This window comes from Remersonia thermophila, chromosome 2, assembly GCF_042764415.1.
Source record: "Remersonia thermophila strain ATCC 22073 chromosome 2, whole genome shotgun sequence".
NCBI classification, from domain to species: Eukaryota; Fungi; Ascomycota; class Sordariomycetes; order Sordariales; family Chaetomiaceae; genus Remersonia; species Remersonia thermophila.
The window spans coordinates 4,431,546-4,457,930 of record NC_092218.1 but is presented as its reverse complement, the minus strand read 5'-3'; the positions used below and the strand labels follow the sequence as shown (position 1 = coordinate 4,457,930).

Below are 26,385 nucleotides of genomic sequence, written 5' to 3'. Positions count from 1 at the left end.
ATATGGTTCTACTTGTCTGCCGCCCTGGGCCGCTCTATGCCCTCTGCGATCTGTCCACGCAGCTATGCTGATCCGGTACAGAGAGGGAGACAGGCCAAAAGTCCAAAAGATGAATCCCACCCACCCGCTTTGCGTTGGTGCCCGTGCCATGGCATGATACGGCAAAGGAAGGCCGTTGTCTGGATGCTTGGATTATTTCCCCTCCTGCCAGCGACGGGCTGCGTTGGCGTGCTGTACCCCACAGGACGGGGTCGCGGGATCTCTGCTTCGGTAGGTAGGTCTAGGTAGGTAGGTAGGTAGGTAGGGAGGGAGGTAGGCACCAGGAACCGGGAGCGGGCGAGCAGGGAACGGAGACGGTTCGCCTCCCGCAGGCCTCCCTCCATCCCTTGGCCACGCAGGTCGTGGGTAAGCGAGTCTGATGTCAGACTTCTTTTCATCCTCCCCCTCTGCGGATACAGACACGGGAGAGCGATTGGAGGCGGAATTTTGGTCGATACGACCCGGGGGACCCAATCACACCATCGCCGTCATACCCTCCTGGCTTGCCTGCCGATGGTGCACTACCTATAATAGTATATGCTCTCCGGCCTGGGCCAGGAGACGAAGGCGAGATGGCCGTGCATGCGCCGCTCTGTGGGCCGGTGTTGGATCCTGGCATGCCCTGGGCTTACGCAGCACGGCTCCCGCAGAGAGTCGGGTTCTGAATCCGTCCCACCTGGTGGTCTGCAGCTCCGGTCCCTGACGTTACCTTCCCATGTCAGGTACCTCGGGAGGACGGACAGCAAACCAGGTTTTCCCATCCTCGGCATGCACGCCATCCTAGGTAGCAAGGGCGTGGCCCTACTATAGCTCGAGCTCTTGTCTTGTCTTCGTCCCCTCCTCCCCTCCGAGGGTTTGGTTTGCCGTTTTGTTTTGTTTTTTTTTTTTTTTTTTTTTTTTTTTTTTTTTTTTTTTTTTTTTTTGCCCGTGCGGCGTCGCCACGGCATTGCGCGCGGTGTGCTCAGTCATGCGTCATGCGTCCCGCCAAACGCGGTTCTGAGCTTCGCACACCCACCCCAGCCTTCGACGGCACGGGGTTCATGAGTTACACAGCCTCGTCGGGATTAGGAACGCGGGGACATGCGCAAAGGGGCGATGAGCAACAAGACTTGCGGGCAGCGGGCCGGACAGTGTGCCTGAGCGCTGGCGGGTTTGTTGTTCAGAGCAAGCGTACCTAATTATACCACCTCCTCTCCAGGCGCCAGACCTATCAGGCGATGGGCAAGGTTGCATGCATGCCTTGGAAGGGGGAGAGACGCAAGGCCCTCCCTGCGGACCCGCCGATCCGGACCCAGAGCCATGGGTTGCGCCGCAAAGGCCAACCATCAAATCAGATCTGATCTGACGGGGGCCCGTCTTGGGCGACGGTCTGGTGAGGGCGGCCCGGGTCGTATGTTTTATCGCATCCGGCTTCTGGCGGGGGAGGAGATGTTGATGCGGCGTGGTGCGTGGTTGGCTTGTGCTTGTGCGAGCTGGACGCCTCATTGGGAAGCGGACCGCGGACGACAATCGGCGGCCCGGCTCCGGAGGAAGCTCTGGGGGTTTCCCAGGGGTTGCAAACGGCTCGGCTCACTGGGAAGTGGTTACCACATCGCTTGAGACATTGCATGAGGACGAGGGAAGAGGAGAAGAGGCAGTGTCAGAAGACTAGCTCATGATGTCATGAGGCTGTTGTTCTATCTCGTGAGCATACCGTGACAAAGGAAATGAAAAATGATCTGGCGTGTAGCAGACAGGCCGGCACATGCAAGGCTGATGATATGATGCATGCAAAATGCGGCTCAAGGAACAAGAACAAGCGACCACCACCATCGTCACCACCACCAACAACCCTTTGACCCTGCAATCCCAAACACCGGATCCCGATCATAGGATCCCTTGCTTCTCCGGAAAATGCCCATCAAGAAAAAGGATCATCACCAATACAGCTTGCTCCTCTTCCTCCTCCCCCCGTCGTAGCCATACTCCCAGCTCTGGTCCAATCCCAACCAATCATCCGTCCCCGACAACCTCCGCGACCGATCCCTCCCCCGGGTCGAAGGCAGCTCCATCCTCTCCAGCGACCGGGCCAGCGCCGCAACCTCCTCCTCGTCCCGTCCCTTCCCCTTCCTGGTGCCGCCGCCGCCGGTGCCGGTGCCGGTGCCGTTGCCCTTCCCTGTGGAGCCGCTTCGCTTGAGGATGCCCTTGGGAGGGGACGACGACGGCAAACCCAGCGCGGCGTCGACCAGGGTGCTGCTCCCCCCCGACAGCGAGGACGAGTAGGCCGGGGCGCGGCTCGCGATCTCGGCGTTTTGCGCCTCGCGGCGGCTGCGGACCTCGTCCTCCCAGCGGATGTGCTTGGTCGTCGTTGCCGTCGAAGGGCGGGCGATGGAGCCGTCGCTGCGGTGGACGACGGTCGAGTTGGAGCGGCGCGGGAGGTACGCGCCGGCGGCGGCGTACGGGTCGGAGGCGGAGGCGGAGGCGGTGAGGGCATCCGGGTAGCCCGAGATGGAGCTGCGCCGGCGGCGGTGGCGGCGCTCGTCGGCGTCCGAGATCAGGGTGTAACCCGCCGGGTCGTCGGCGCGGCGCCGGGCGTAGTCGTCGCTCCGGTCCCGGTCCCGGTCTCGGGACGAGGAAGAGGAGTGGCGGTGGTCGTGATGGCGGTGGTGGCGGCGGCTGCTGCTGCCATACTCGTCCAGGTCGAGAGGGATGTCGCGGCTGGCGGAGCGGGAGCGCTTGCTGCTGGTGTCGTCACGGTCAAGGTAGACGATGCGCGGGGCGTCGGAAGAGCGCTTGCGACGGGAGGAGGAGGAGGTGGTGGTGGTGCGGTAGCCGTAGGTGTCGTAGCCGTACGGATCGCTGTAGTCGTAGGCCGTGCTGCTGCCGGTCAGGTACATTCCTGAATCGCGGTGGCGCGACTTTGACGACGACTTGGCGCTTCCCGGGGTGCGGTCCGAGAAGTAAGGGGTGGGCTGGCGGTCGGCGAGGCCGCGATGGGAGCCGTCCTTACGATCCGACAGCTTGCTGAAGGGGAACTTGCGGTCGTAGCGGCGCACCTCGGGGTGCGAGCAGCCCCGACCCTCCCGGCAGGGATACTCCTTCTCGGTGATATCCTCTGCGCCGTCGGCGTAGGTGTTGTAGTAGACCTTGGTCAAACACATGGTGATCGCTCGTGTTGTGGGGAGGTGGGATGCGAAGCGGACGGGCGGATGGGGTCGATGTTCCTCAAGACTCCTCAGCGGCGGGACGGCGAACAGAGAGGCGATTGTCTCTAGCAGCGCCCGGCCGGGTGGAATGGCGTGTGCCTTTGCCGACGGTGGCGCCAGCGACGTCCCCCGTGGAGCGGGTCTCAATCGGCAGTGTCTGATATGAGATGGTGGGTAGGAGGATGCCGGCCGGTGTTCAACAACATGAGGGCATCGACATCCAAGCGGGTAGCGGCGAGCAGAATGGGGCCCGTCACCAAGATATACGGGAATGATGTGACGGTAGCCTCTGCCAGGATGCGTAGGAGGCCGTGTTGGATGGAGGGCGGGAGGGGGGGGGGGGCGGCCGATGGTACGCAACGATGTTTCGAGGAGCTCAGCGTTCGCGCAGGATGGGTTCCTGAAGACGGCGGGCTTCTGGGTCCGTTGACCCGAGGGCGGGCAGGTCGATTTGTTTTATACTTGACCCGGAGGTGCAAAGCTCTGCAAAGCTGGCGAGCAGAGCCGAGCCTCCATTTCCTCTCGAAACGTGAGCCACCAGAATGATATGCGCTCTCCCGGCTTCTCAGGACACGCCCCCCTTCTCTCTTAGGTTTCGGGGTGGCGGCGGGCATGGGGCGTTTCCCTTCCATGGGGATGACGGCAGCGTCTCGGGTGTGAGGTCATGGCAGGGTGTGCGCCCTGCGTGTCCTCAAAGAAGGGTGTGTGTGTGTGTGTGTGTGTGTGTCTGAGTGAGTGTGTGAGTGGCCCGGTTCGTGTCACCAACACCTGCACTTGGCGGATGACCTGCCCATAGGTTGGCTGTGGGCGCCGAGGGACGGGACAAGGCCGGGGGGCCTGAGATGGTGGTCCCCACCGTCATGCTCCTCCAATGCTCCTCGTGCCGGTTGGTGGATGACCTGAAACGAAACGGAGGCCGTAGTGTATGTAAGTTGGATGACCTGATGCACAAGCAGCCTTGCCCATAGTTTACCAGCCCACCTCCCACCGCTTACACGCTTTCTCCGGCTGCTGGGTTGCATGCCGGGGGTGGCACACCCAACCCTCCGGAGACGACGCCGAGGACCAAGAACGGGCTCTTGGCAGGCTTGTCGCATCTTGCAGCGCCGATACCATGGACACACCATGGACACGATGCGCCATCTTGTGTCAAACAAACAAAGTACAATCAAAACAAACAAGAGCGACCAAGCCTTGCTTTCAGCCGCCTCGGAAGCCCTTGGAGTCACAAGAACACACCGACCAACGTCACGAGCTGGATTCCTCACCGAAGACCCCATCTTGCCACAAGAAGCTGTTTGTCGAGTGGGGGAGGCTTACGACTAACCAAGGCTGCGAAACCTCCAAGGTGGGCAACCAAGAGAACCCCAGCTGAGAATGGGAGGCCGGCGCTAGCGATTGTGGCCTTGCTGTGCCACACCCACCTTTGGGAGTCGTTTCTTGGCTCGCGGCCCATCCATCATGTTGGCAACCTGACCTGACCTTGACCTGCCTGGACGGCTGTTGGTTGCTGTTCCCAGGGGACTCGCACCGCACCGCACCGCACACTGCATCCATCTCCGGGATTCGGGCGGCGGCCCTGGTCCCTCCAGAGGGTCTCCCGCGATGCCGACCTGACCTGTCCCCAGCGCAGCGCCTTGGAGCGGCCGCTCGCAAAGACACGAAACCCATGCAAACCCCGAGCTGGGAGAGTCTCAGCCCTGTCGGAGACTTGACCTCTGCGACCGCTCGGCAGGTTGGAATGCAGGCCTGCAGCTCTGCGATTCTGCAGCCCGCTTCCCTGCCTTGGGTTGCATGCAGGACCTGGCCTCGCCGGGCTGGACGCCTCCTGCACGTCATGCTCATCCAGGCACCATGCTTCCGGCCGGGGCCTCGGCATGCGCGTGCACAGCCCTAAGGATATCGAGCACCACCGGCAAGACTCGCCGCTCAGCTCGTGGCTCATTCGACGCTCACTCATCGGGCAAATCCTCTGGCTCCTTCTCTCCCGACCGGTCGGCCGACCGACTTCTGGGACCCGCGCCTCTCCCGTGACCTCCCTCGGCCAGGTCCCGGGGAGTAGCAAGGCTGCGAGGCTGAGCAGGAGGGAGGGAGAGAGGGAGAGAGAGGGAGAGGCTTGAGGCTGGGACAAGCACTCACTCAGCGATATCGCCAATAATTGCTTGTCCTGCCACCGATCTCGTGGTAGAGAGGGTGTGCTGCACCGCCACAGGGCTTCTTCAAAGGTGGATGACGTTTTGCTGAGGCCACCCCTTTGTATTCCTCTTGTTCCCCGATTCTTTCTCTTCTCTCTCTCTCTCGCCCTCCCCCCCTTCTTGTTGTTGTCCCTTTTTTTTCCTGAGGGTTGCCGGCTGCCTCTTCCAATCCGATGCCTTCTTCTTCGGCCTGGCCGCTCTCCGTAGTACCGTATCCCGTATCACGGTCCCCTCTGTCTGGCACCCGACCTCTCATCAGGCCATCGCCCACGTCCGGCCATTTTTTCTTTTTCTTTCTGTTCTTGAGACCGCTCGGTCGTGACCGACGGTGCGCAAGGCAGACAGACATGACATGTGGGCTAGATGGTTCTAGAAGGACGAAGCTCGGGTGGCGCGATACGCCTTCGGCTTCGGGTGGACGCCTGATGCAAACGGTTCTGCATGAGCCCTTCGTGACAGGAAACGCGGCGCTGCTGCGTCGAGTCTTCGCGTGACGTTGCGACGGACAGCTTGGTCTTGCCCGGTCACCGAGCTGACAACCAGCCCAGCCCCCAGGCAACCGCTCTTCTCACCCTCAACCCCTCCTGGCATGAACGTTCTACGCATCAAAACCCCCAAAAGTTTGCCACGCATGCCAAGTTTAGCAGGGCGGAGGCCGCCCGAATGTAGGCACCGGCTCTGCTCTGCTGACCGGATGGATGCTTCACCTTGCGGCGGGTTACGCAGCCTCTCAAGGATACGAGTCTGGTGGCCGCTGTCGCCTTGTAAGCCTAGGTCCACAAGGCTCTTTGTTTTTGGCTTCTTTTCTTTATTTTTCTTTTTTTTTTTTTTTTAGCTGTCCTATGTCAGGGACTCAACTCGTAGGTAGTAGTAGGTAGGTATCTCTATCTACCTAAGCACCCACCTCAAGCCTGTTCCCCCCCAGCCAAGACTGCCCAACAACTTCAACCTCAGCTTGAACAACACGTCCCGTAGTGAACCCCTACACGCCGCCATCAACCTACCACGCCGAATCTATCGCCTCATTCCACCATGATGGCCTCACCCTCTGTACCTATACGTACCTCATAGCTATGGCATGCAAAACGTTCAAAAGAAGCCTTCTCCCCCCCCCCCCCCCCCCCTCTCTCTCTCTCTCCAAGTCGAGACCAGCGGTGAGCACGTCGGGTAACCATCCAAGTTTGACAAGCCATCAGGCCACTCGTGTAGTTCCGCAAGCACGATGGCAGCAGGGCCGGCAGAACCGGCAGCAGCAGCGGTAGCACAACAGGGTGTGACGCCATCCTTTGTAGAACCTTCAGCAGCAAGGCCGGCCTCCTGATGCCTCGTGGGGCGATGGCCGCGAGGAGCCTTCCAGTTGGCTGCTGCATTTACCACGTCCGCATCCATGGCGTGATGTCCAAGAGGGAAAGAGCGGCGGATTGTGCGAGGGGTCGCTGAGCGGATCGGGCGGCGAGGGTTCGGATGCCGCAAGGGCATGTAGACTTGGAGGCTTGGGAATATGCTCTCGGGCTCATCCGGATCTCATCCAGAGATCCTCGAGCCCTCGTTTGAGCTTCTGGCTATCACCTGGTTTCGGATGTGGGCGGAGAGGAAGAAGGGGCAGGGGGAACACACCAAAAACGATACCAACTCCTCGTTTCGTTGCCCCTGAGACCCTGCCCTGGCCCTCGTGTCAGCCCCTGATTCACCAAAAACACCACAACACTGCTTCCTACACCACAGAGCACACAAAAGAGAGTGTCACTCAATTGCCAGAGAATCGCTGAAAAGAGCATAAATTTACTGCTGATGGTCTAAAGACCCCTGTTCCGCGCACGCCTTCTCTCAGCTTCCCAACATCCAGCCACACACAATCAACATGCACATCCCCACCGCGCAACCCTCCCTGCGCTACCTGTTGACAACCTCACAAAGTCCTCACGCGCTGCTTCTTTTTGTCCTTCAGCTTCTTCTTGTGCTTGTACACCGTCCTCGAACCCCCTCCGACACCACCAAGACTATTCACACCCTCGAAACTGCCCGCACGCCCCCACATCATGTCCTCATGCAGCTCCTTGGGTTCCTCTTCTTCACCGTCCTGGTTCCCCCCCTCTTGATGGGTCTGTTCTGACGGCAAGCGACATCTGGTTTGCAGGATACCGGTGCCATCCGCAGGCGCGGCCTCAGGCTCAGGTCGAGGTTGTTGCGGCTGAGGCGGCTTCTCCTCCAATGTGTCCTCATCGCCAATAGAAAAGCCCCGTTTTCTCTTTTTCCTCTGTCCCTGCATTTCGCCCTCGAGGGTTTCATCAGCATCCTGTGGTCGGCTTGTCTCAGTACCATGAGCATGCCACTCATCGTCCTCCGTCACCGGCCACGCTCCGGGCATCTTCTGAGCGGAACGACTCGCAGATGTGTTGTACCTCTCGTGAACAACGTCTCCCTCCCCTGGGACTCTTTTCGCAGCTATGATGTGCTTTTCCTGCTCGTTGCTGTGGGCGAGCTTCTCATCCCCGCCTGGCTGTCGCAGGGAGTATTGGTCTTGCGTGAAGTACTTTCTCCTCCGTCTCCGTTCCCAGGTCCGTTCGCTCGCTCTTGACCCCAAACTTCCTTGCGAGCTCCTGCTCGAAAGTGACCAAGATATTTCGGAGCTCCTGTTCGAAAGCGAAGACAATGGAGAAGAGAAAGGAAGAGCTTGTGGTTCAGGGGGTTTCAATGGCCAGTCTCCGTTCTCCTGACTTCCCCCGGCCGGCGAGGGGATCCTGTTGAGCCCCCGTTGGCTCTGCCACAAGGCTTCCATGACTTGGATAGACCGCTGCCGTTCAGCCAACTCTTCTGTGAGACTTTGCGTCGTTGAATGGCCTGGAGTAAATGCTTCCACGGAAGGCGAGGGCTGGATACCGTCGCGTTCAGGTGCCAGCACTTTGGTTGTGCGCGAGCCGCTGTAGCTTGCAGAATCCTGATTCTCAAGGTGACAACAATGGGCATTGCGATCTCTGCGGTGAGCTGTAATGCTAGCAGCAGCGTCAGGAACGGCCTGCTGGGACATGGAAGAAACAAGACCATCACAAAGCTCTCTGTGCGGCGTTTTGACATAAAAGACACCGCTGGCCCTCGTGGCGGGGGGAGAACCACAGCGGAGACCATGGGCAGAACAACCCACGACATTCTCTGCTGAGTGGAGAGGAACCGTCACATGCTCGGTTGGAGCCGAAAGAGTCACGGGCGCAGCGCGACGGTGAGAGGATCCCGGTCGCTCATCGGGTCGTTGAGGGGGCGGTGGAGGAGCGGGACCATGATAAAAGCGACGCGGCGGTGTTGAAGAAGGGGCACCCTGTTTGTTGCGCCGGGGGCTTCGGGGAGCGGGATCGCGAGGAGGGTGGCCAGCAAGAACAAGCGCGGAGCGCACCTCGCCGTTCTTGAGAGATTCCGGTTTTCGAAACATCATGACGCAGTTGCGGAAGCTCCCCCGGAGGCGTTCGACGACGGTGAAGCGATGTCTCGCAAGGAAATCCGTGGCGGAGGGCACCGTGTACACCAGGGTCCCGATCTTGGTGTTCCTGAGGTACTGGAGTGCCAGCATCCCGCCTAAGAGCTCCCTTCGCGGTTTTGAGGCTATCGTGGGGTCAACGTAGAGGCCCAGGATTTCTGTACCAACCAGACATGTGTCAGCTCCGTACGCGAAAGGAAGATCAGGCCTTGGGGGACAGGGGGCTCACGAAAGATTGGTTCCTCGCCGTCGAGCTTCAGCTTTCGGCACGCTCGCAGTCGGCCTCTGGCCATGGCCAGGTTTAGCTCCAACAGCTTCCGTCCGTCAATAACGCCAGGAATCTTCAGCTCCTCCGCCGTGAGTTGCCCTCTGTCCCAGGACTCTAGCATCTCCTCAGCAAAGTCTTTGTCGGATTCCCAGTTGCAGGGAAGCTCGCCCTTCACAATGCATAGGCCGGGCGTGTAAGCCTGGCCATCGCCGCGGTCTTTGCGCATCTCCACCAGGTCGATCTCGTCCGACTTGAGCATGCTGGTCATCTGGTTCGCGTACCATCCCCGCAGTTCGCGCTCCTGGGCTTCTGTCCATCTACATTCCTAATCGCCCAGGCCGGTCCGAAGGGCCGGGAAGATGTTTTTGTTGGCGTCACCGAGATGTCGTTTGACATTTGGGACGATCAACGATCCGGCAAACCTCAGCGCCGCGCGGCGGATTTCACGCTGCTTTTCAACAGACTTATGCGCCAGCGGATCCGTTTGCGATGCTCCGAACGCAAGAAAGAGGTATCGCACCTCGTCGGTCCCGTCCTGGAACGTGGTGAGGAGGGTCAAGTCCTTGGGAACGGTCGTGGCGAGGGGAAGCTCTGACGCACACGCTCGAGGATCCACGTCGGTTTCCGGGATCACAAGTCGGTCGGGGACGAGAACGGTGGATGGCGAAGTCGATGACGAAGGATTCCTGATGTGGCCGGTTCGTATAGCCCCGCCGTGTTGAGATGCCGACGAGGGCTGTCCCAAAGACGAGGAGGGCACGCCGTTCGTGGTTGTGTCATGGGAGCCCTTCGAGGCGTGCCCGGTGTCAGTCGCACCCTCAAGGGCCGTCTTGCTGATTCGCGCTAGCTCTGACTCCCCCTAGGGATTTTCGAGCCGCCAGTCTTTGTGGGTGACGGGCTCTGTAGAGGTCGCCATGGCTTTCTCAATCCCCCCTTTGTGTTTTCTTTTTGCATCGACAAGGACGAGAGAGAAGGCTCTTGGGATTCGGCGATCCTCTGGAATCGGACCGCGGGGACCCAGGCCAGCCCATCCGGCCGTGCCGACTGTCTGGAGAGCTCTAGGACGTCCGGGGAAGAAGCCTCGGGCTGGACGCGAGATGCCGTCGATCAGAGGCTGCTTGTGATGATCCATGACGAAGAGGCGCGGGGTTGTGCTTGGAGGATGCTTTTCGCAGATGTGTTCCGGGGATCATTGCTAGAGGGGAGGGGTACGCTTGATGATGCAAGTATTGATGCCAGGTAAGAGAGCACAATATCAACGCTCGCGAAAAAGAGAGGACGTTGGTGAAGCGACATTGAGGTTGAGAGGATTTGGAGAAGAGGAGGGGAAAGGAGAACAGTCGGGCATTGAGGAAAACGGGGAGGGGAAGAAAACAGGAGGCCCGGGAACCTGTTTGCATGGTCAAACCATGGGAAAGAATGTCAGGGCGGGACCCGTTTGTCAAGAGGATAACATATCATCATGCTACACTTTCCTCTTGGGAGTTGCCAATCCTTGGGCGTCATGGAAAGACGGGACCCGGGGCTGATGGGAGGGTTGTAGGGTGGGTACAAGGTGTCAGGGGCTGCTCTTGGGCTAGATGGAAAAACAAAGGCGTGGTCGCCAGCTGGGATGGGAGGTTGGATCTTGCCATACATCACCTTAACGGTGGGAGCCCTGGCCCGGTACCTATAATAAAGAATACCATAGAGAGAAATAAGACTTCATCGAGCAGGGAGAATGGAGCTCGGGGGCAATCAACAAGACCGAGTTCATATCCATAGTATCATCATATTACTCGCTCGTAACACATACGCTCCCCTCGTCTTGAGGCAAGCCCTGGCTAAGATTCCGGGTCCATCTCGTCACGCCATCCCCTTTTCCCTTGCTCATCACGGCAAGGCGGCATGCAACTCCAGCTTCCGGCTGCTCTTGCCCACATGCACCTCCTTCGGGTACTCGGTCACCACCCAGTCCTGGAGCACCGTGTCCCAGTTGCTCAGATCGCGGCGGGTGAGCTGCGCCTCGAAGCGGCGCGTCTGCCCCGGCTCGATGGTGAGGCGATCAAACCCGCGCAGCACGAGCTTCGGGTCCTCGGGCCCGCCGAGCGAGACGTACAGCTGGGGGATCTCGTCGCCCACGACGCTGCCCGTGTTGGTAATGTCCGCCGTGACGGTGTACAGCACGTCCCACAGCCGCGCGTTGCCGCCGGGGGAGTGCAGGCCAGACGACCGCAGACGCGGCTGCGGGCTGTTGTCCGTCGCGCCGGGAGGAAGGAACTCCTCGGCGGCGAGGCCGTAGTGAGCATCGCCCGACGCCTCGGCCGGGTTGGTCGAGTTGAGGTAGGGGTAGATGTACTGGGTGATGGGACGGACCTTGTCCGAGGAGGGGAACAGGTAATCGTCAAGGTTGGTCGAGAAGCTTCCAAAGGTGGGGGCGGGCGACGTCTTGCCCGTCGTGGGCTCGTACGCCGGGGCGTTGTGCTTCTGGATCTGCAGGTTGGCGTACTTGAACGTCGTGTAGCTGAGGCCGTGGCCGAACTCGTAGATGGGAGCCTTGTCGGCCTTGTCAAAGGCGCGGTAGTCGATGAAGACGCCCTCGGTGAAGTCTTGCTGCGGGGCGCCGTTGCCGTTGTTGGGCTTATACATGACGTCGGCGCCGTAGTCCTCGCGCGTCCGGCCCCAGGTGAACGGCGACCGGCCCGGGCTGGTCCTGCCGTAGAGCACGTCGACGATGGAATTGCCCGACTCCTGCCCGGGGAGGCCGGCCCACAGGATGGCCGTCACGTTGGGGTTGTCGTACCACTCCGTCAGCAGAACCGGGCCCGTCGAGTGGATGACGACGATGGTGTTGGGGCACCAGCTGGCGACGTTCTTGACCAGCTCGTCGCCGTTCCGCCAGAGGGTCAGGTTGTTGCGGTCGCCGATGTTGCCGTCCACCCGGATGTAGCCCTCGCCCGAGTTGGCGTTGACGAAGACGATGGCGGTGGCGTTGGGCTGCGACACCAGCGCCTTGGTCTCGCCCGGGGCGTCGTTGCTCAGCACGCTCTCGTACCTGGTGCCGTCCTGAACGGCCTGGGCCTGGAGCGCGGCGTCGGGGGTCACGAGATACGGGAAGTTGGCCGTGCCGGAGCCCCAGCTCATGGCGAGCGTGCCCTCGTTGCAGCCGCGGTCGGAGCAGCTGTTGGGGCCCTTGGGGTTGCCGCGAGCGTCCTCGCCGACGACGGCAATGAACTTGGGCTTCTTCAGAGGCAGGGCGCCCTCGTTCTTGAGCAGGACGGTTCCCTTGGCGGCGATGTCGCGGACGAGCCGGTGATGGTCACGACGGGCGTCGACGTGGAAGTTGACCTGCTCGTAGTCCTCGTTCGCCGAGGGGTGGCGATAGCCGTACGAATCGCGCGTCCAGAAGGAAAAGTTGATGGGGTCCAGGTTGATGTCGCGGTTGACCTTGAAGAAGGCGGCCATGATGCGCATGGCCATGTCGTCGATGCGGTACGCAGGAACCGTGCCGTTGAGCACGGCCAGGGTGAGGTTGGCGCCCCAGAAGCTGCGGCCCGAGTTGAACACGGTGTCGCCGGGCATGGACATGTCGAGGCCGGCAACGGCGGCGGCAACGCCCGTGTGCTGGGCCTGCCAGTCGCTCATGATGAAGCCCTGGAAGCCGAGCTCGTTCTTGAGGAGGTGGTTCATGAGCTGCGAGTTGTGGCACGAGTACGAGTTGTTGACCTGCGTGTAGGCACACATGAAGGAGCCGACGCCGGCGCGCACCGCGTCGACAAACGGCCACATGTAGAGCTCGTGCATCGTCTTGTCGTCGATGTTGGAGGACAGCGTCTCGGAGATGTCGAAGCCGTAGTTCACGGACTCGCCCACCTGGCGGAAGTGCTCTGCGGCTTTGCGTCAGCTTCTGCGCTTTGAACCTGTCTCGACTCGCGCGCGCGGCGTACCCTGCTCGTTTCCGATGAAGTGCTTCGCGCAGGCAATGACGCCCGCGTTCTGGATGCCCTTGATGGTCTCGGCCATGCCGACGCCCGCGAGGACGGGGTCGGGCGAAAAGCCTTCCCAGTTCCGGCCGGCAGCGGGCATGCGACCCAGCGGACCGGCGGCGGGCCCGAGCAGGACGTTGACGCCCTTGTCCCGGGCCTCCTTGCCCATGGCAAGGCCGCGGAGATACATGAGGTGCCGGTCCCAGGTCGCACCGGTGGTCTGGCCCGCCGGGAAGGCCGTGTTGTAGTCGGTACCGCGAACGCCGAGGGGGCCGTCCTGCAAGCACAGGCTGCGAAGGCCGAGACGAGGGACGGAGCCCACGTTACCCACGCACTGCTCTCCTCCCCAGCTACCAGAGTCAGCGTGGGCCTTGACACCACGAAGCAACGCGGGCCGACCAACGAAAGGAACCCTACTCACCCAACACCGGTCGTCAGGTTGACCTTCTCGGCCAGGGTCATCTGGGAGACGAACTCCTTGGCCTTGGCGTAGGCATGCTGCCAGCCCTCGGCCTCCGGGTCCATCCATGGTGACGGATACGACGGCGGCGAGTAGGCGAGCTCCCGCTTGCTGAGCTGATGCTGGTGACGGTTAGCGGCTGACACGCTCGTGGCCGAGATGAGGAGGAGCCATTGCGATGGAGACAAGAATCGCATGGTGGCCGTCGAGGCGCAACGTTCCAGCACGCAACACCATGCGCTCTGGGGAACGGAGAAGGGATGAATGGGGGAAGGGGGGAAGCAACGCGACGTATTGCTAGGGAGAGGCTTCATGCCTCCTGGGTAAGCGGGCGGGTACCGTACCTCATTCCTTGGGAACGCCGTCGCAGCCGACACGCCGGCAAGGCACAAAAGCGCTGCGGCGAGGGTCATGCTGAAGAACCGTCGTCCAAAACCGGGTCGTGGAGCCTACGTTGGACGCCCTTCCCGTGCACACCGGAGCTGCAGGGAGCCGTAGAAGAAGGGAGATTGTCGGGTGCCGCGACGCCACGATGTCGGCAGGAAGAGGGTGCCTGAGGAGGGTCTCTGGTGGCTCGGGTAGGCATCGCTATATGTATCAACGGCGGCTCTCACACCCCCCGTTCCCAACCCGGCCCCAGGTCGGACGATCTGCCCCAAAATCTCCGGAATGCCATGGCACGGCAAGGGAGCCGTCGAGCCGTCTCCCCGAACGTGGATCTCTTTGCAATCTCGGATCCATCCATTTGGAGCTGTCTGGTCCCGAGCACATGGCCGCTTGCGCTTGGGCACGGGAAGGGTTCGCAGCTCCGCACCCGGACGGTGTGCCGTAGTACGTATGGAGTGCCCAGCCTGGGGAAAAGGGCCGAACCGATGGTGATGATCCCTCGTACCTACACCGCAGCGTGGCTCCAGGCCAGGAGGGGCCTAGTGTTGATCACACTGCTGAACCGGGTCTTGTCCCTCCTGGTCTGTTCCAGATGCGGTGGCCGGTCATAGGTGGTGTGTGGTTCCGAGCCTGCTCCCTTGGCCCAACCTTTGCGCCGACGGCCAAGTGAGGTGACGGGATGCCGGGAGCGTCCAGGTTGGAAGTCGTTTGCGAATCGAGGTCACCGATGCGGGGACTTTGGAGTGGAGCGCAACGCCCGAAGCTTCCCTCGCAGCGGAACGGAAGTCAAGGAAGGCGCACCCGTTCGTCACACATACTAGTACAAAACCTGCCCAATGAGGAAAGAGTGGTTGCGGTGAGCTCCGGTGGTTGCTGCCCCCAGGCCACAGGCGCGTACTGTGTATGTGTGTGTGTATCAATGATGGGTTGATCGGCATGCATCGCTTCCAGGGGGGGGGGGGGGGTTGTCCCAGCCTTTCTTGTTTCTGCGTTTCTCGCGTATCGGAGGGCATTGAATTTCATTTCCCACCCACCAACGAAACATCCATTCTCAGCTTGATCCATTCGCATCTTTTTCCTGTTCCTATTCTCCCTTGTTGTTTCCTGTTGTTGTTTTTTTGGTCCAGCGTACCCCGCGCTGCGCTGTCCTCCCCCACCCAGTACCTCCCTGGCCCCTGGCCTAGTTCCGATTCCAACTGCCGGATCTCGTACCTGACCGTTGAACGGGGCCAAGCCAAGCCAAGCCACGGCCGCCGTCGCCTCGCCTCGCCTCGCTCCGAGCGGCTTGAACAACCCTTCTGCATGGCATCGGCCCTTTTCCAGCTGGGCCTCCTCTCTTCCACGGACCAGCCTCCCCATGCCCCGGGCCGCCGCCCGTCCCAACTGGACAGATACTGGGGCGGTTAACCTCGACGTCGGGTCCGGCTTCTCTGGCGCGGAGCACGCACTCCGCATGGATCCCGGGCGACGGGCCCCACGGGATCGTTCAGAAAACAGTAATCTCAGCCGAGCCTAGGCGTATTATAGGACAGCGGGAGGTGTCGCCGATGCTGGCTTCCTGGCTCGGAACAAAGACCCTCTTGAGGAGGCTGAGAAACGTTGAACAAGCAGGAAAACACAAATGTTGCGCACAGGACATGCCCCCGCCCAGCCATCATGTTTGCGAAACAAGTCAACATCCATAGCCAGCGAAACCAAGGGCCTGGGAACTGCGAGCACACTTCGGCAAACGCAGATGCCCCCCCCCCCCCCCCCCCCCCAAAAAAAAAAAAAAAAAAAAAAAAAAAAACCGTCATTTCCCACGGGAACACCCAGGTCCCAGGCAAGCAAGATGACCCCGGGTGGCGGAAAGACTCATGATGTAATCTCGACCCGAATTAAGCCATGGAGCTGGCGATGAATCTTGTCTCAGAGGGAGCTTGCTGCTGTTGCGCAGTAGACAACCTGACCCTGAGGGACCCTATTACACAGTATATTCAACAAGCCATCTATTCGTTTCCGCATACCCGACAGATGATTCGAATACAACCTTGAAATCCAGCCTCAAACGCCTGGCCGCGTTGAACCATTTTTGATGGGATATCCGCCTGCCTGTACACCCCCGTCTCCGTGCTGCCATGGACCCTCCCCTGCCATTTCTTCTTCGCCCACGCCCGCCAGCTGCTCGTTTAGCTCAAAAGCACAATGATGACGCTGTCACCACGCAGAAACCTGCCCCATCGAGCGTCAGCACCCAGACGCCCAACTACTTTCTCTTGGTGGAAGGGGCGCTCTCACATCTTGCTGATAAACCTGTCCTTGTTCACCGGACGGCCCTTCTTGCCGTTGTGTACTGGTGTCTCGGTCCACATCTCTTTCTGTTTGTTCCCGTAGAGTCAGACAAGCCGAACGGTTCACAACCCCCAAAACACCCCCCAAACACCCCCCCGCCGTGTCAATGGACAATGCCGCGGCGCTCGGTTGGTTGGTAGATACTTACCACATTCTCCAGGATCATGTTGCAGTGGCGGTCAAACGCCTTGACCCGCGCGAGCAGCTTGCGGTTCGACCGGATGCTGATGAGCACCTGCGCGTGGCTCCGCACCGCCGTCTGCAGCAGCGACAGCGGGCCGTTGCTCATCTCCCAGGCTTCCTGTTGTCAAAGCCGGTCAGCAAGGAAACCGTCCATTCCGTCCATGGAAGCCCCGGCCAAGCCCAACGCCCAAGCCTCCGTTCACCCGTCGGTGGGTCGATCCATCCCATCCGTTCGCTTCCGTCAGGCTGGGTCCTCCGACGGAAGAGGGAGATGAGAAGAAAACTCATACCAGCTGGGCAATCTCATATTCCCTGTATCGTCATCAGCATCGGCATCAGCATCGCATCAGCATCGCATCAGCATCGCGGTGAGCTCTGCCGAGATCCCCTGCCGAGGCCCAACTTACGTGCACTCATTGCGCGGCTTCTGGAGAAGCGCCCTGCCAAATGCCATCCACAGGTTAGCAAGCGGGTTCCGTCCTCGGGAGGGATAAGCGTCGTTCGTGACGGGCCCCCAAGTGAGGTTGATGAGTTGGGACGGGGTGAGGGTTGAAACGCACTGGATATTGACGTCTGACATCTCCGTTTTCGTCGAACGACCTGAAAATGAACGGATCCGAAGAGATTGACAAAAACGCAGGAGTATGACAGCGACGGCAGCAAAAGCAGCACGTTGGATGTTGATGGTCGGGCTGGTTTTTGGGAGGTGGTGTTGGAGGATGATGATGATGATGATGATGATGATGAGAACCGTGATGGGCGCGGTTGACAGGCAGGCAAGCTGTTGATGCCCCACACGCTTTGTCGCGATGGTCACGTGATGATTCTCTGCAACCCGGGCCTGGGTGGATACTACACCGCCTTCTTCCCTAGCCGGGATCGGCAAAGGGTGGGCGACGGGGGGGGGGGGAATGTTGGCAGATGTCATCCACGGAGCACGAACGGGCTGGTGGTAGTCAGGAACATTGGGCGAAAAGGAAAAATTACGCTATTAATTATTGTATATTATAGATCCTCACAAGCACACCCTCACTCCTGACTGCATTACTTGGCACCCGTATTCCAGCTCTCTCTCTCTCTCTCTCTCGATCTGTCCTCTCTCCTTCAGCTCCCAACCACCTCGTCGCCCGCCGCGATCCCACGACTCGTCCCGCATGCTCCAACATCCTTCTTCCGCCGTTTTCCACGCTAATACACGTACGGGATGATCCTCCAGCGCACAATCTTCTTGTACTTTTCCCAATCCTCGCCGTACTTGCGCGAGCACTTCTCATCATCGCGCAGGTCGCGATGGATCAGCAGGGAGGCAAAGTAAGCAACGTAAAAGTAGGTAAAGATGGCACCCCAGCCGCGCGCCTCGCCCGGCACCACGAAGCGACCGTCGAGCATCTTAACCGCGCCCTCGACCGCCTGCTCGCCGGCCGACAGGATCGTGTACCCGGCCAGGCCCGTGGGCAGCGAGTACGGCCAGGCCTGCAGCCAGTCGCCGAGGTAGTTGATGTGCCTCGCGATGCCCCACCAGCCCGAAATCAGCAGCCGCGTGCCGGCCTTGGTCTCGAGGTACTTGAGGTGCGCGACGCTGGGGTGGTTCGGGTCGGTGCGGAACATGTTCTTTTGGTTGTTGGACAGGCGGAAGATGGCGAAGGCGCCGACGAGCAGGGCGCCGACGACGGCGAGGCCGGCCGGGCCGAGCTGTTGCGGGTGGACCGCGAGATACCGCGTCTGCTGGGAGTACAGGAAGGGCACCCAGACGATGTCGCCAAAGGAGAGCATCATGCCGAAGCCGTCGGTGGTGATGTCCATGGTGGTCAGCACGTTGGGCTCCATGAACTGGGCGTCCAAGACGTAGAAGCCCTGGACGAGGGTGATGAAGATGATGCTGTCGGTGACGTAGCCGTAGCTGCGGTACTGCTTGGCGACGAAGGCGCAGTTGAGGAGGATCCAGCCCGTCAGGCCGGGGCGGATTTCCATAAACTCCTTGATGTCGATCTCGCCGATCAGGGGGAGCGTCACGCGCGGGTTGAGCTCGCGGCCGATGAACCAGTCGTAGAGCATGTTGCCCGTGACGCCGCCGGCGGCGAGGCGGCGGAGATCCTTGTTCTCGGGCCTGACGCCGAAGCTGCGGACGTAGACAAAAGTCGCCTGGAACAAGGCGAACAGGATGTTGGCCGTCAGGATCTGGACGTAGTTGTCGGCGATGAAGGTCCACAGGGGGAACTCGGCGCCCTGCTGGAAGGTGCCGGCCGCGCAGATGGCAAGGATGAACATGGTGGAGGGGAAGGCTGCGCATACAAGGTCAGCGCCTATGGGCGGGGAGGGCAAGGTAGCGAGGGGTTGCGGCGCTCACCGTTGAGCCTGTACTTGAGGCGGCCACCGCCGGCCAGCTCGGTGCCCTCCATCTCGGTCGCGGGCAGGAGGCGGTACAGCAGGGCGCTAAGGAGGTAGTAGGCCACCGTCCATCCCGTGGCCTCCCAGCTGGCGAGGCCCCGGATGCCCGGCCAGCCCACTTCCTTCTTGAGGACTTCCCAGTCGAGCGACTTGGGGTGGAGCAGGGACGGGGCAGGGCATCCCGAGATGTCGTTGCAGGCAAACGCGAAGGCATAGAGCAGGACAGGGAGGCCAAAGCTGATTCCGAATGCTCCGGGACTGGGTCGTGTCAGCAAGGAGAGCGAGGATGCCGTGGCCTCGAGGGTACTCACGGGCCGAAGAACTCGTAGCCGTGGGTTTTGGTCACGGTCTGTTGTTGTGCCTTGGGGGCCATTGTTGCTTGACGGAGGAGGTGCCACCACACCCAATGCACCGGAGGTACGCAGCAAATCAACAACAAACACTCGGAGGTCAGATTCCAGGTTCCTTGGAAGTCCACGCAGCTGGCTCGAGCGAAAGCAGCGGAGGGGTGGGCTCTGGGGGTTTTAAGAACCGGTTGTGGCGGTTCCTCCCCGCAGCAACGTATGGATGGAACTTTTGCTGATGGTTTGCTGGGTAAGCGCCAAGCACGGCTCTCTGGGATCCGGGTGGCGTGAGAAAGGGAGGCAGGGGGGAAATTGGATCGCGCGGGACGCGCATAGTGTGCCTCCTCCTATAAAGACTGTGATGCACACTGTACGCAAGCCTGCCTCGCCATGCCCGCCTCCATAGACGCCGAGATGACAAGATCCAGGGAGCATCGAAGGATTTCGATAGTTGTGGAGTGTCTACTGATTTTTTCCAGGCCCAATATGGTTTCAAATTTGATCTCAAGAGGTATGGAGGTTCAGGCGCTCACCTTTGAAGGCTGTACAGATGTACTATACCTACCATGTACTCCGTATCGTAACTAGCTACCTACGTAACCCATCGATGCTTAGAAAGAACTTTACCGTATCGTACCGTATGTACAAGACCCACGCTGCAAGGCACAGCTTCGCCAAGCCGCCAGTGCAGAAATGCCAACCTAGCACCTCTGACGTTTTCCATCCGTAGATCAACCAGGGGCGAACGGCACTTCGGTTGCGAGGAGCCAGGGTCCATCGCTTGACTCTCCGGCCACCTCCAACTCATCACGACGATCGAGGATCACAAACAAGCTCGGATCGCTCGGGAAACGCATCCACCTGTGCACCCTCCACCCAACCCTCCAAAAACTCTGCCGAAGAGAAAAGCACCTATTAGGTCCTCGTCCTCGGGCCCCCGCGCAACGGCGCGCCGTCGACATCCTATCCCTGCTCTGGCAACCTCGAAGCAACAACCACCCTCCTCCCCGGTCCCGTCGTCCCACCATGCCCGCGCCAGGCGCCTCATCGCGGAGCCACGGGCTCCTGCTCGCCCTGGCCGCCACGGCTGCGCTCACCGGCCTGGTCTCTGCCGACAAGGCCACCAAGACAACCACCACCTCTACCTCGTCCGTGACGCCGTGCGTCGCCACCGCGACCAACGGCAACTTCTTCGACCTGCGCCCGGACGCCGCCGTCGCCGTCGTCGAGGGCGAGAAGCCGCCCAAGGGCGTGCCGACCGAGGACTACATCGCCCGGGGCTGGGACTACGGGCACAATTTCACTCTCAACATCTGCAACGCCGTCGTGAAACCGGTGGATGATGTCGTCGGGGTGGAAAGGCCCCTGTGGAAGAACATCAGCGCCTACTACAAGGTCAAGGGACGGGTGTATTCCCTAGGGTAAGCAAGCATCTGTGTTGGCATGGTTCAAGGGAAAAGGGGTGGGGGGCAGGCGCTGACACCCGGCGCAGCCAACAGTCCGGGGATCTCGTCCCTCGCGGCCGCAAGCTAGTGCTTCAGTACACGGGAGGATCGCCATGCGGCCCCTCGGACAAGAGCACGGACAAGCGCTCCGCCCTTGACGAGGCGGCGAGCTACGAGCACGACGACGACTACCTCTCCCGACGCAGTCCCCTTCGGGATGACGACGACGACGACGACGATGATGATGATGATGATGATGATGATGACCGCAAGAAAAAGGACAAGGACAAGAACAAGGGCAAGGACAAGGAAAAAGAAGCGACCCGCCGCAAGTCAGCCACCATTTCCTTCCTCTGCGACCACGACCCGGACACCCCCACGGCCGTGTCCTTTGTCGGGACCGACCCGGACCAGTGCGCCTACTTTTTCGAGGTGCGCTCGCAGCACGCCTGCCCGACCGCCGAGCCGCACAAGCCGGGCAGCGTGGGGCCCGGAAGCGTGTTTGCCATCATCTTCTTCATCGCCGTGCTGGTGTATCTGCTCGGTGGCGTCTTCTACCAGCGCACGGTCGCGAACGCGCGCGGCTGGAGGCAGCTGCCCAACTACAGCATGTGGGCGGGGATCTGGAGCTTTCTCAAGGTGATTTCCCCTTTCTTTCTCATCTCTGCCTTGTTGCGCCCCCTTTTTCCGAGCGCGCGTCGCCCGGCGGCGAGTCACTTATCGTCATGACTGACTCGGCCTGCAGGACATGTTTGTGATCCTCACCTCGTCGTGCGCTCGCATCATCCCGCGGCAGAGGGGCTACCACACGCTGTCGGGGTCTCCTTCGCGAAACCGGGACCGGGACGCCGAGAACAGGCTGATTGATCAGCTTGATGAGGAATGGGACGATTAGCTGTCGCCATCTTCTCTGTAGTGTTTTTTTTTCCTTTGCCGATGTATCATTTGCTCTTCTTTCCTTGTCGCATGCTGCTGAGATATGTTCCTCGGCGGTTCTCGGCGGAGTTTAAGGGGGGGGAGGGTCTTTTGTGGTTTGCTGCTGGAGGTACAGGTGGCCGTCGTCGGTTGGATAATAGAGGGGCGCTCCCCCCTGACGTTCTGTTACGGATGGTAAAATAGGTAATGGCAGACACATGTTGAACATTGTTTGCCCCCCGGCAGGCTTACGAGGAGGTTGACAAGAGGGAAAAACAGGGAGGGGTGGTTCTGGATGACCATCATGTCGCAGCCGTGGTCCTGACATGGACTCTTTCCTGGTGTGTTCGCCCTGAAGGAGAAGCAGCGCGGACAACTCAGCTAGCTCCTTGTGCAAACCCCCGATAGGCGAGGAACAAAAGGTCCACGCTGAAGCTTCCGTTCGTCGACAGCACGAAGCAACGTCAAAAAGCTATTTCCACCTGGCTTTCTGCGTGTATGGCCTTGTATGGCCCCGAACGACCTACACAGCAGGCGAGTGGTCCACGAACCCCGCTCAGGCCTGAAAGCTCCGGCCCTTGGGCAGGCATGGTGGCGAAGCCGGCGTCCCCGCGCCGGCCGGTGACACAACATCCGCTCCCACGCATCTAGGCCAGACCTCCCAGGACCGCAGCACTTCCACTTGTGTATGTGAACCTCCCTGAAACGTAGACCGGGTGTGGCCCCCGACGGCTTGCATCCGAAGCTTCCGGATGATAAGAGGTTTGCCAGGGGGGACCAACCTCATGTCCATCGGCTTTTCGTTTGGGCTGGGAACCACCCTATCCTGTCCCAAAGAACTGGCTCACCCCCCATTCGGCAAGCCCAGGAAACCGGGTTCTTTGTGGTGGGAAGCGTCGCGCCTCGTATAGTTATTTCAACGCCTTTTCCTCCCTCCTCGGCTATTGATGGCATCCACGATCTATTCTTGTCGTCCTACCAAATCCAACACCTATCCCATCCTCCGACCGGAGTCCATCGCCAGTGTGTACGGCAAGCATTCCCGAATAAAAAAAAAAATAACAGCTTGACTTTTGTGTCTTTGGTTGCATACGGCCGTTGCACACAAAGTACGGCATACGCCACGGGGGCGATCTTTGACGTCCCATAATACAGTGCCGATCCCATCGACCAACGGGCGCACCCGAACCGTCGCTCAACACATCATCACCATCACCATCATCATCACCATCATCATTATATTCATTATCCACTTCTTCATCATCATCCTCTTTTTCATCATCAATCACCATGGGGAAAGACTGGTTCTACAAAGACAGCGACGAGTGGCGCCTGCCCCCGGGCATGAAGCGCGTGGGATACGACAACGGCGTCTACACCTACGTTGACGAGAACGGCGACGCCTGGGAGGGCCAGGAGGGGTCCCGGTACGGCACGCTGCGCCGGGTGGGGTCCTCGGCCCCGCCGCCCCGGCCGGCCGCTGTCGTCGCCCGCTCTCGTGAGCCACCTGCCTGGAACCACGATCCCGATGCGGGTTTGGGGTTGGGCTCGGGCTTGGAGGACGAGGACGAGGACGAGGACGAGGAGAAGGACGAGGAGGACTACGACGACGACGCAACCCTCACGAACCACTCCTCCTCATTTTCCTCCCCCATCTCCCGAGCATCCACCGCAACAACCTTGGCGAACAACGGCGGCGGAGGCGGAGGCGCGGCCAGGGACAAGGACGGGACGAGGCGCGCCAGCAGCGCCTTCTCGCGGCTTACCCGCATGCTGTCGCTCTCCTCTTCGTCGTCGTCGTCGTCCTCCTCCTCCTCCTCCTCTAGGGCCAAAAGGAAGGGTACAGGCGCGGCCAGGAGGCGGGCAACGTTGGGTGGTGTTCCTGCCGCCGGGTCCATGTTTGTGTCTGGGCGTTGTTACGCACAGGACGGGGCCGGAAAGCAAGAAAAGATGACGTCGTCGCCAGGGGGGCGGCAAGGTGGCGGTGGCGGGGGGGTGAAGAGAGCGACGACGTTTGATGAGATTTTGGCGAGAATGTGACGGGTTATTGGGGACACCGGGGTCTCGGCATGTGCACAAGAGTCGAGTTGGGGGACCAAGGAAGGATGAGGAAGCAATGTTAGGTCCTTTCGTTTCCTGTTGGCGACGGTGCGGCGGTGGTGGTTGTGTTTCTTCCTCAAGAGGTGTGCTCAGGGTTCAGGTCGTTAATTAGGAAGCCATCATCCATGCCCGACCTTGACTCACCCCCCCTGAGCCTTTGGTAGGCCTTGATGGCTCAACATAGTCAGCGATCCAACTACCTCAAAAATATCGCCACCAAATGCTGCAGTTGAGCTCAAACGCAAAACAAGCTTCAAAAGAAAATCTGCTGGACAAGAAAAAAATCAAAAGGAAGGGGCTCAATCGGGGATCGAACCCGAGACCTCGCACATGACCTGTTTTCAGGACTGGGTAGAACCCGAAGCGCGAATCATACCACTAGACCATTGAGCCGCTTGTTATGCAGTCTCACTGAGTCTCTTCCTTATCACGCACGCTCATGGTCACTCCCAATGAGAGACAGGCCCTGGAATCTCCCTACGCCATCATCACTTCAAAGGGATCCCGTTGTGATTCCAGGTGGACTCTCACGGCGGTCCAAATGCTTCTAGAACAGCGATACGGTTGCAATTTACAAGGCTTCCTCTTCCAATAGCGTTCAAAGATTTCCATCTTTGCAGGGGGGCGTCCTGGCGCGGAAGAGACGCTCTGTCGGTGAAAACCGACAAGATTCTACGATCTGACAACGATCTCACTCACCACCACACACAAGTTTCGAAGGTGCAGAATGCCATCGAAAGACACGTGCAATCTCCGAACGAAACCGGTAAGGATGCTGTAGTTTTTTGGGTAGATATGATCTCCTGGAAGAAGAGAGGCGAGCTGCTGCCAGATATCCCAACACCCGCAACGCCATCATCCCGACTCCTATCCGCTTCTCCTCCCTCAGCGTACATCTGGTCCTTCGAGAAACCAAAAATCTCCAAAAGTAAGGGACACACTTGTTCATGATAAGGGTATTCGTATATTCACATGTTCAGGAATCAAGGTATGTACAAGAAGATGTCTGCCTCCCCCTGAACCGGAGCGATGCCAGCCAGGCAGGAGGACCAAGCAATCTCACAACTCCCCGTCCGCGCGCCGCCATGCAGTCCTTCATGGCCATCCTTCATGCAACCCGTTTGCGTGTTTTACTTCCCATCCCTTCTCCACACGCCACACCCTCGGCCCTTCCAAGGCCCGTCGCGGGCCCGCCTGGCTCCTTGCTTCTCGGCGCCTTAGGTGCACTGAGAGTACCACTGGTTCTGGGCGCGGCAGGTCGAGCCGGCCTCGCAGTTGGTGCAGCCCGAGTAGCCCTGGCCGCCGCACTGCTGCCACCTAGGCACCGAGCAGCCGCCGTTGCCGCCGCCGTTGTTGCCGCCGCCGTTGCCGGGCGCCGAGGTGGGCTGGGGGGCCGGGGCCAGGGTGGCGGTGGGGGCGGAGCCGACCTTGCAGGTGGCCTCGCAGTTGGTGCAGGGCGAGCCGGCCACCTTGGTGCTGCCGCCCGAGTAGACGGGGGGGCCGGGGACGACGTAGTTGTTCATGACGCCGTGGATGCTGACGGCGATGCCCGGGTCGTTGGCGCCGTAGGCGCCGGGGAAGTTGACGGTCGGCGGGTTGGCGTTGCCGCCGTTGCCCTGGACGGTGAGCTGGTAGCAGGTGACGTAGGGCTGGGCGCCGCCGCCGGGGGAGGCCGCGTGGAGGGCGATGGCCTCGGCGCGGAGGAGGTAGTCGCCCGACGGCAGGTCGGCGGGGATCTTGACGTCCATCTTGCCGCAGCACGTGTTGAGGTCCTTGGTGCCCCAGAAATCGTCGTCGCCGACGCGGCCGTTGGGGTTCTTGGCCCAGCCGTCCTGGAAGATCTTGAACCAGCCCGACGAGCCGTCGGCGGTGAAGGCGTCCGAGACCTTGGACATGTAGACGAGGACGGGGCCGTAGTGGGCGCCGCCGATGGCCTCGTTGTTGCAGGAGCGGTCACCGTTTTGCTGCGAAGCGGTCAGCCGCCGGGCTTGTTTCCTTTGGGGGTCTTGCTTTGTCCGAGGAGGGTGTGGAGGGGAGGTTGGCTCACCTGGTGCATCTCAACGGTGACGGTAGAGCCGGCCTTGACGGGGCACTTGGCGGCGGCGCGAGGGCCGTTGTTGCAGCGCATTTGCGTCGAGGTCACGGACGCGATGGGCGAGTTGGAGGGGGGCAGGCGGGCGCACTGGCTGCCATAGTCGACGCCGTCAACCCAGAGCTGCTGGAAGGTGGCGTGGGCGGCGGTCTGCTGGGCCCAGAGGGCGGCCAGCGCGGCGTAGGCGAAGGACTTCATGATGCTTAACCGTCTTCTTGGGGATGTTGAGACAGGCCGACAGCTCCTCGGCTTGGCGGGTTGAGACGGGGAAGATGAGGAAGAGAGGGACCGGTGGAGAGAGAGAGAGAGGAGCAGGGTCACGATGGCGGCCTGGGAGGTGGCCATGAGTCAATTTATATTATATCAGAGCAGCTCTTGAGCGTTTCCCCCTCCCCCCCCCCCCCGGACTCCACGTTCCCGTCAAGCAGGTTTGCCATGGTTCTGGCGCAGGCGCCCGGGGCGACAGCGGGCCATGCGACGTCGCAAGGGTTCAACGGCTTGCGACGCCGGCGGAGAGCCCGATCCATCCTCCAATTTCGACCGCCTTCTGCGGGCGAGCCCATTCACGCATCCACGAGCTTGTCCCCTATGGAACCCCAAGGCGGGCGCCATCCATTCG

General features: G+C 60.6%; 9 protein-coding genes and 1 non-coding gene across 10 annotated transcripts; 3 read left to right on the top strand and 7 right to left on the bottom strand.

The window, feature by feature from the left end:
* Positions 1-1,955: 1,955 nt before the first annotated feature.
* Positions 1,956-3,179, bottom strand: VTJ83DRAFT_2684 (uncharacterized protein; the record flags this gene model as incomplete). Its single annotated transcript, XM_071008981.1, has 1 exon — positions 1,956-3,179. The coding sequence occupies one exon, from the start codon at positions 3,177-3,179 to the stop codon at positions 1,956-1,958; it is 1,224 nt and encodes a 407-aa protein (XP_070869224.1).
* Positions 3,180-6,641: 3,462 nt separating this feature from the next.
* Positions 6,642-7,188, top strand: VTJ83DRAFT_2683 (uncharacterized protein; the record flags this gene model as incomplete). The annotated part of the gene is made up of 2 exons (XM_071008980.1): positions 6,642-6,677; positions 6,721-7,188. 2 exons carry the CDS (start codon positions 6,642-6,644, stop codon positions 7,186-7,188), a joined length of 504 nt encoding a protein of 167 aa, XP_070869223.1.
* A 140-nt stretch (positions 7,189-7,328) lies between these two features.
* Positions 7,329-8,981, bottom strand: VTJ83DRAFT_2682 (uncharacterized protein; the record flags this gene model as incomplete). The annotated part of the gene is made up of 1 exon (XM_071008979.1): positions 7,329-8,981. The coding sequence occupies one exon, from the start codon at positions 8,979-8,981 to the stop codon at positions 7,329-7,331; it is 1,653 nt and encodes a 550-aa protein (XP_070869222.1).
* A 2,047-nt stretch (positions 8,982-11,028) lies between these two features.
* On the bottom strand, positions 11,029-13,994 carry VTJ83DRAFT_2681 (uncharacterized protein; the record flags this gene model as incomplete). Its single annotated transcript, XM_071008978.1, has 4 exons — positions 11,029-13,022; positions 13,083-13,471; positions 13,543-13,703; positions 13,926-13,994. The coding sequence occupies 4 exons, from the start codon at positions 13,992-13,994 to the stop codon at positions 11,029-11,031; spliced, it is 2,613 nt and encodes an 870-aa protein (XP_070869221.1).
* A 2,142-nt stretch (positions 13,995-16,136) lies between these two features.
* VTJ83DRAFT_2680 (uncharacterized protein) lies at positions 16,137-17,062 on the bottom strand (the record flags this gene model as incomplete). Its single annotated transcript, XM_071008977.1, has 6 exons — positions 16,137-16,179; positions 16,246-16,325; positions 16,448-16,600; positions 16,773-16,794; positions 16,890-16,922; positions 17,043-17,062. 6 exons carry the CDS (start codon positions 17,060-17,062, stop codon positions 16,137-16,139), a joined length of 351 nt encoding a protein of 116 aa, XP_070869220.1.
* A 608-nt stretch (positions 17,063-17,670) lies between these two features.
* VTJ83DRAFT_2679 (uncharacterized protein) lies at positions 17,671-19,243 on the bottom strand (the record flags this gene model as incomplete). The annotated part of the gene is made up of 3 exons (XM_071008975.1): positions 17,671-18,764; positions 18,830-19,128; positions 19,182-19,243. 3 exons carry the CDS (start codon positions 19,241-19,243, stop codon positions 17,671-17,673), a joined length of 1,455 nt encoding a protein of 484 aa, XP_070869219.1.
* A 997-nt stretch (positions 19,244-20,240) lies between these two features.
* On the top strand, positions 20,241-21,554 carry VTJ83DRAFT_2678 (uncharacterized protein; the record flags this gene model as incomplete). Its single annotated transcript, XM_071008974.1, has 3 exons — positions 20,241-20,635; positions 20,707-21,298; positions 21,405-21,554. 3 exons carry the CDS (start codon positions 20,241-20,243, stop codon positions 21,552-21,554), a joined length of 1,137 nt encoding a protein of 378 aa, XP_070869218.1.
* A 1,310-nt stretch (positions 21,555-22,864) lies between these two features.
* VTJ83DRAFT_2677 (uncharacterized protein) lies at positions 22,865-23,614 on the top strand (the record flags this gene model as incomplete). Its single annotated transcript, XM_071008973.1, has 1 exon — positions 22,865-23,614. One exon carries the CDS (start codon positions 22,865-22,867, stop codon positions 23,612-23,614), a length of 750 nt encoding a protein of 249 aa, XP_070869217.1.
* Positions 23,615-23,969: 355 nt separating this feature from the next.
* Positions 23,970-24,067, bottom strand: VTJ83DRAFT_t36. Its single transcript has one exon. It is a non-coding gene; the product is annotated as a tRNA-Pro (tRNA).
* An 824-nt stretch (positions 24,068-24,891) lies between these two features.
* Positions 24,892-25,964, bottom strand: VTJ83DRAFT_2676 (uncharacterized protein; the record flags this gene model as incomplete). Its single annotated transcript, XM_071008972.1, has 2 exons — positions 24,892-25,638; positions 25,722-25,964. The coding sequence occupies 2 exons, from the start codon at positions 25,962-25,964 to the stop codon at positions 24,892-24,894; spliced, it is 990 nt and encodes a 329-aa protein (XP_070869216.1).
* Between the last annotated feature and the right edge of the window lie 421 nt (positions 25,965-26,385).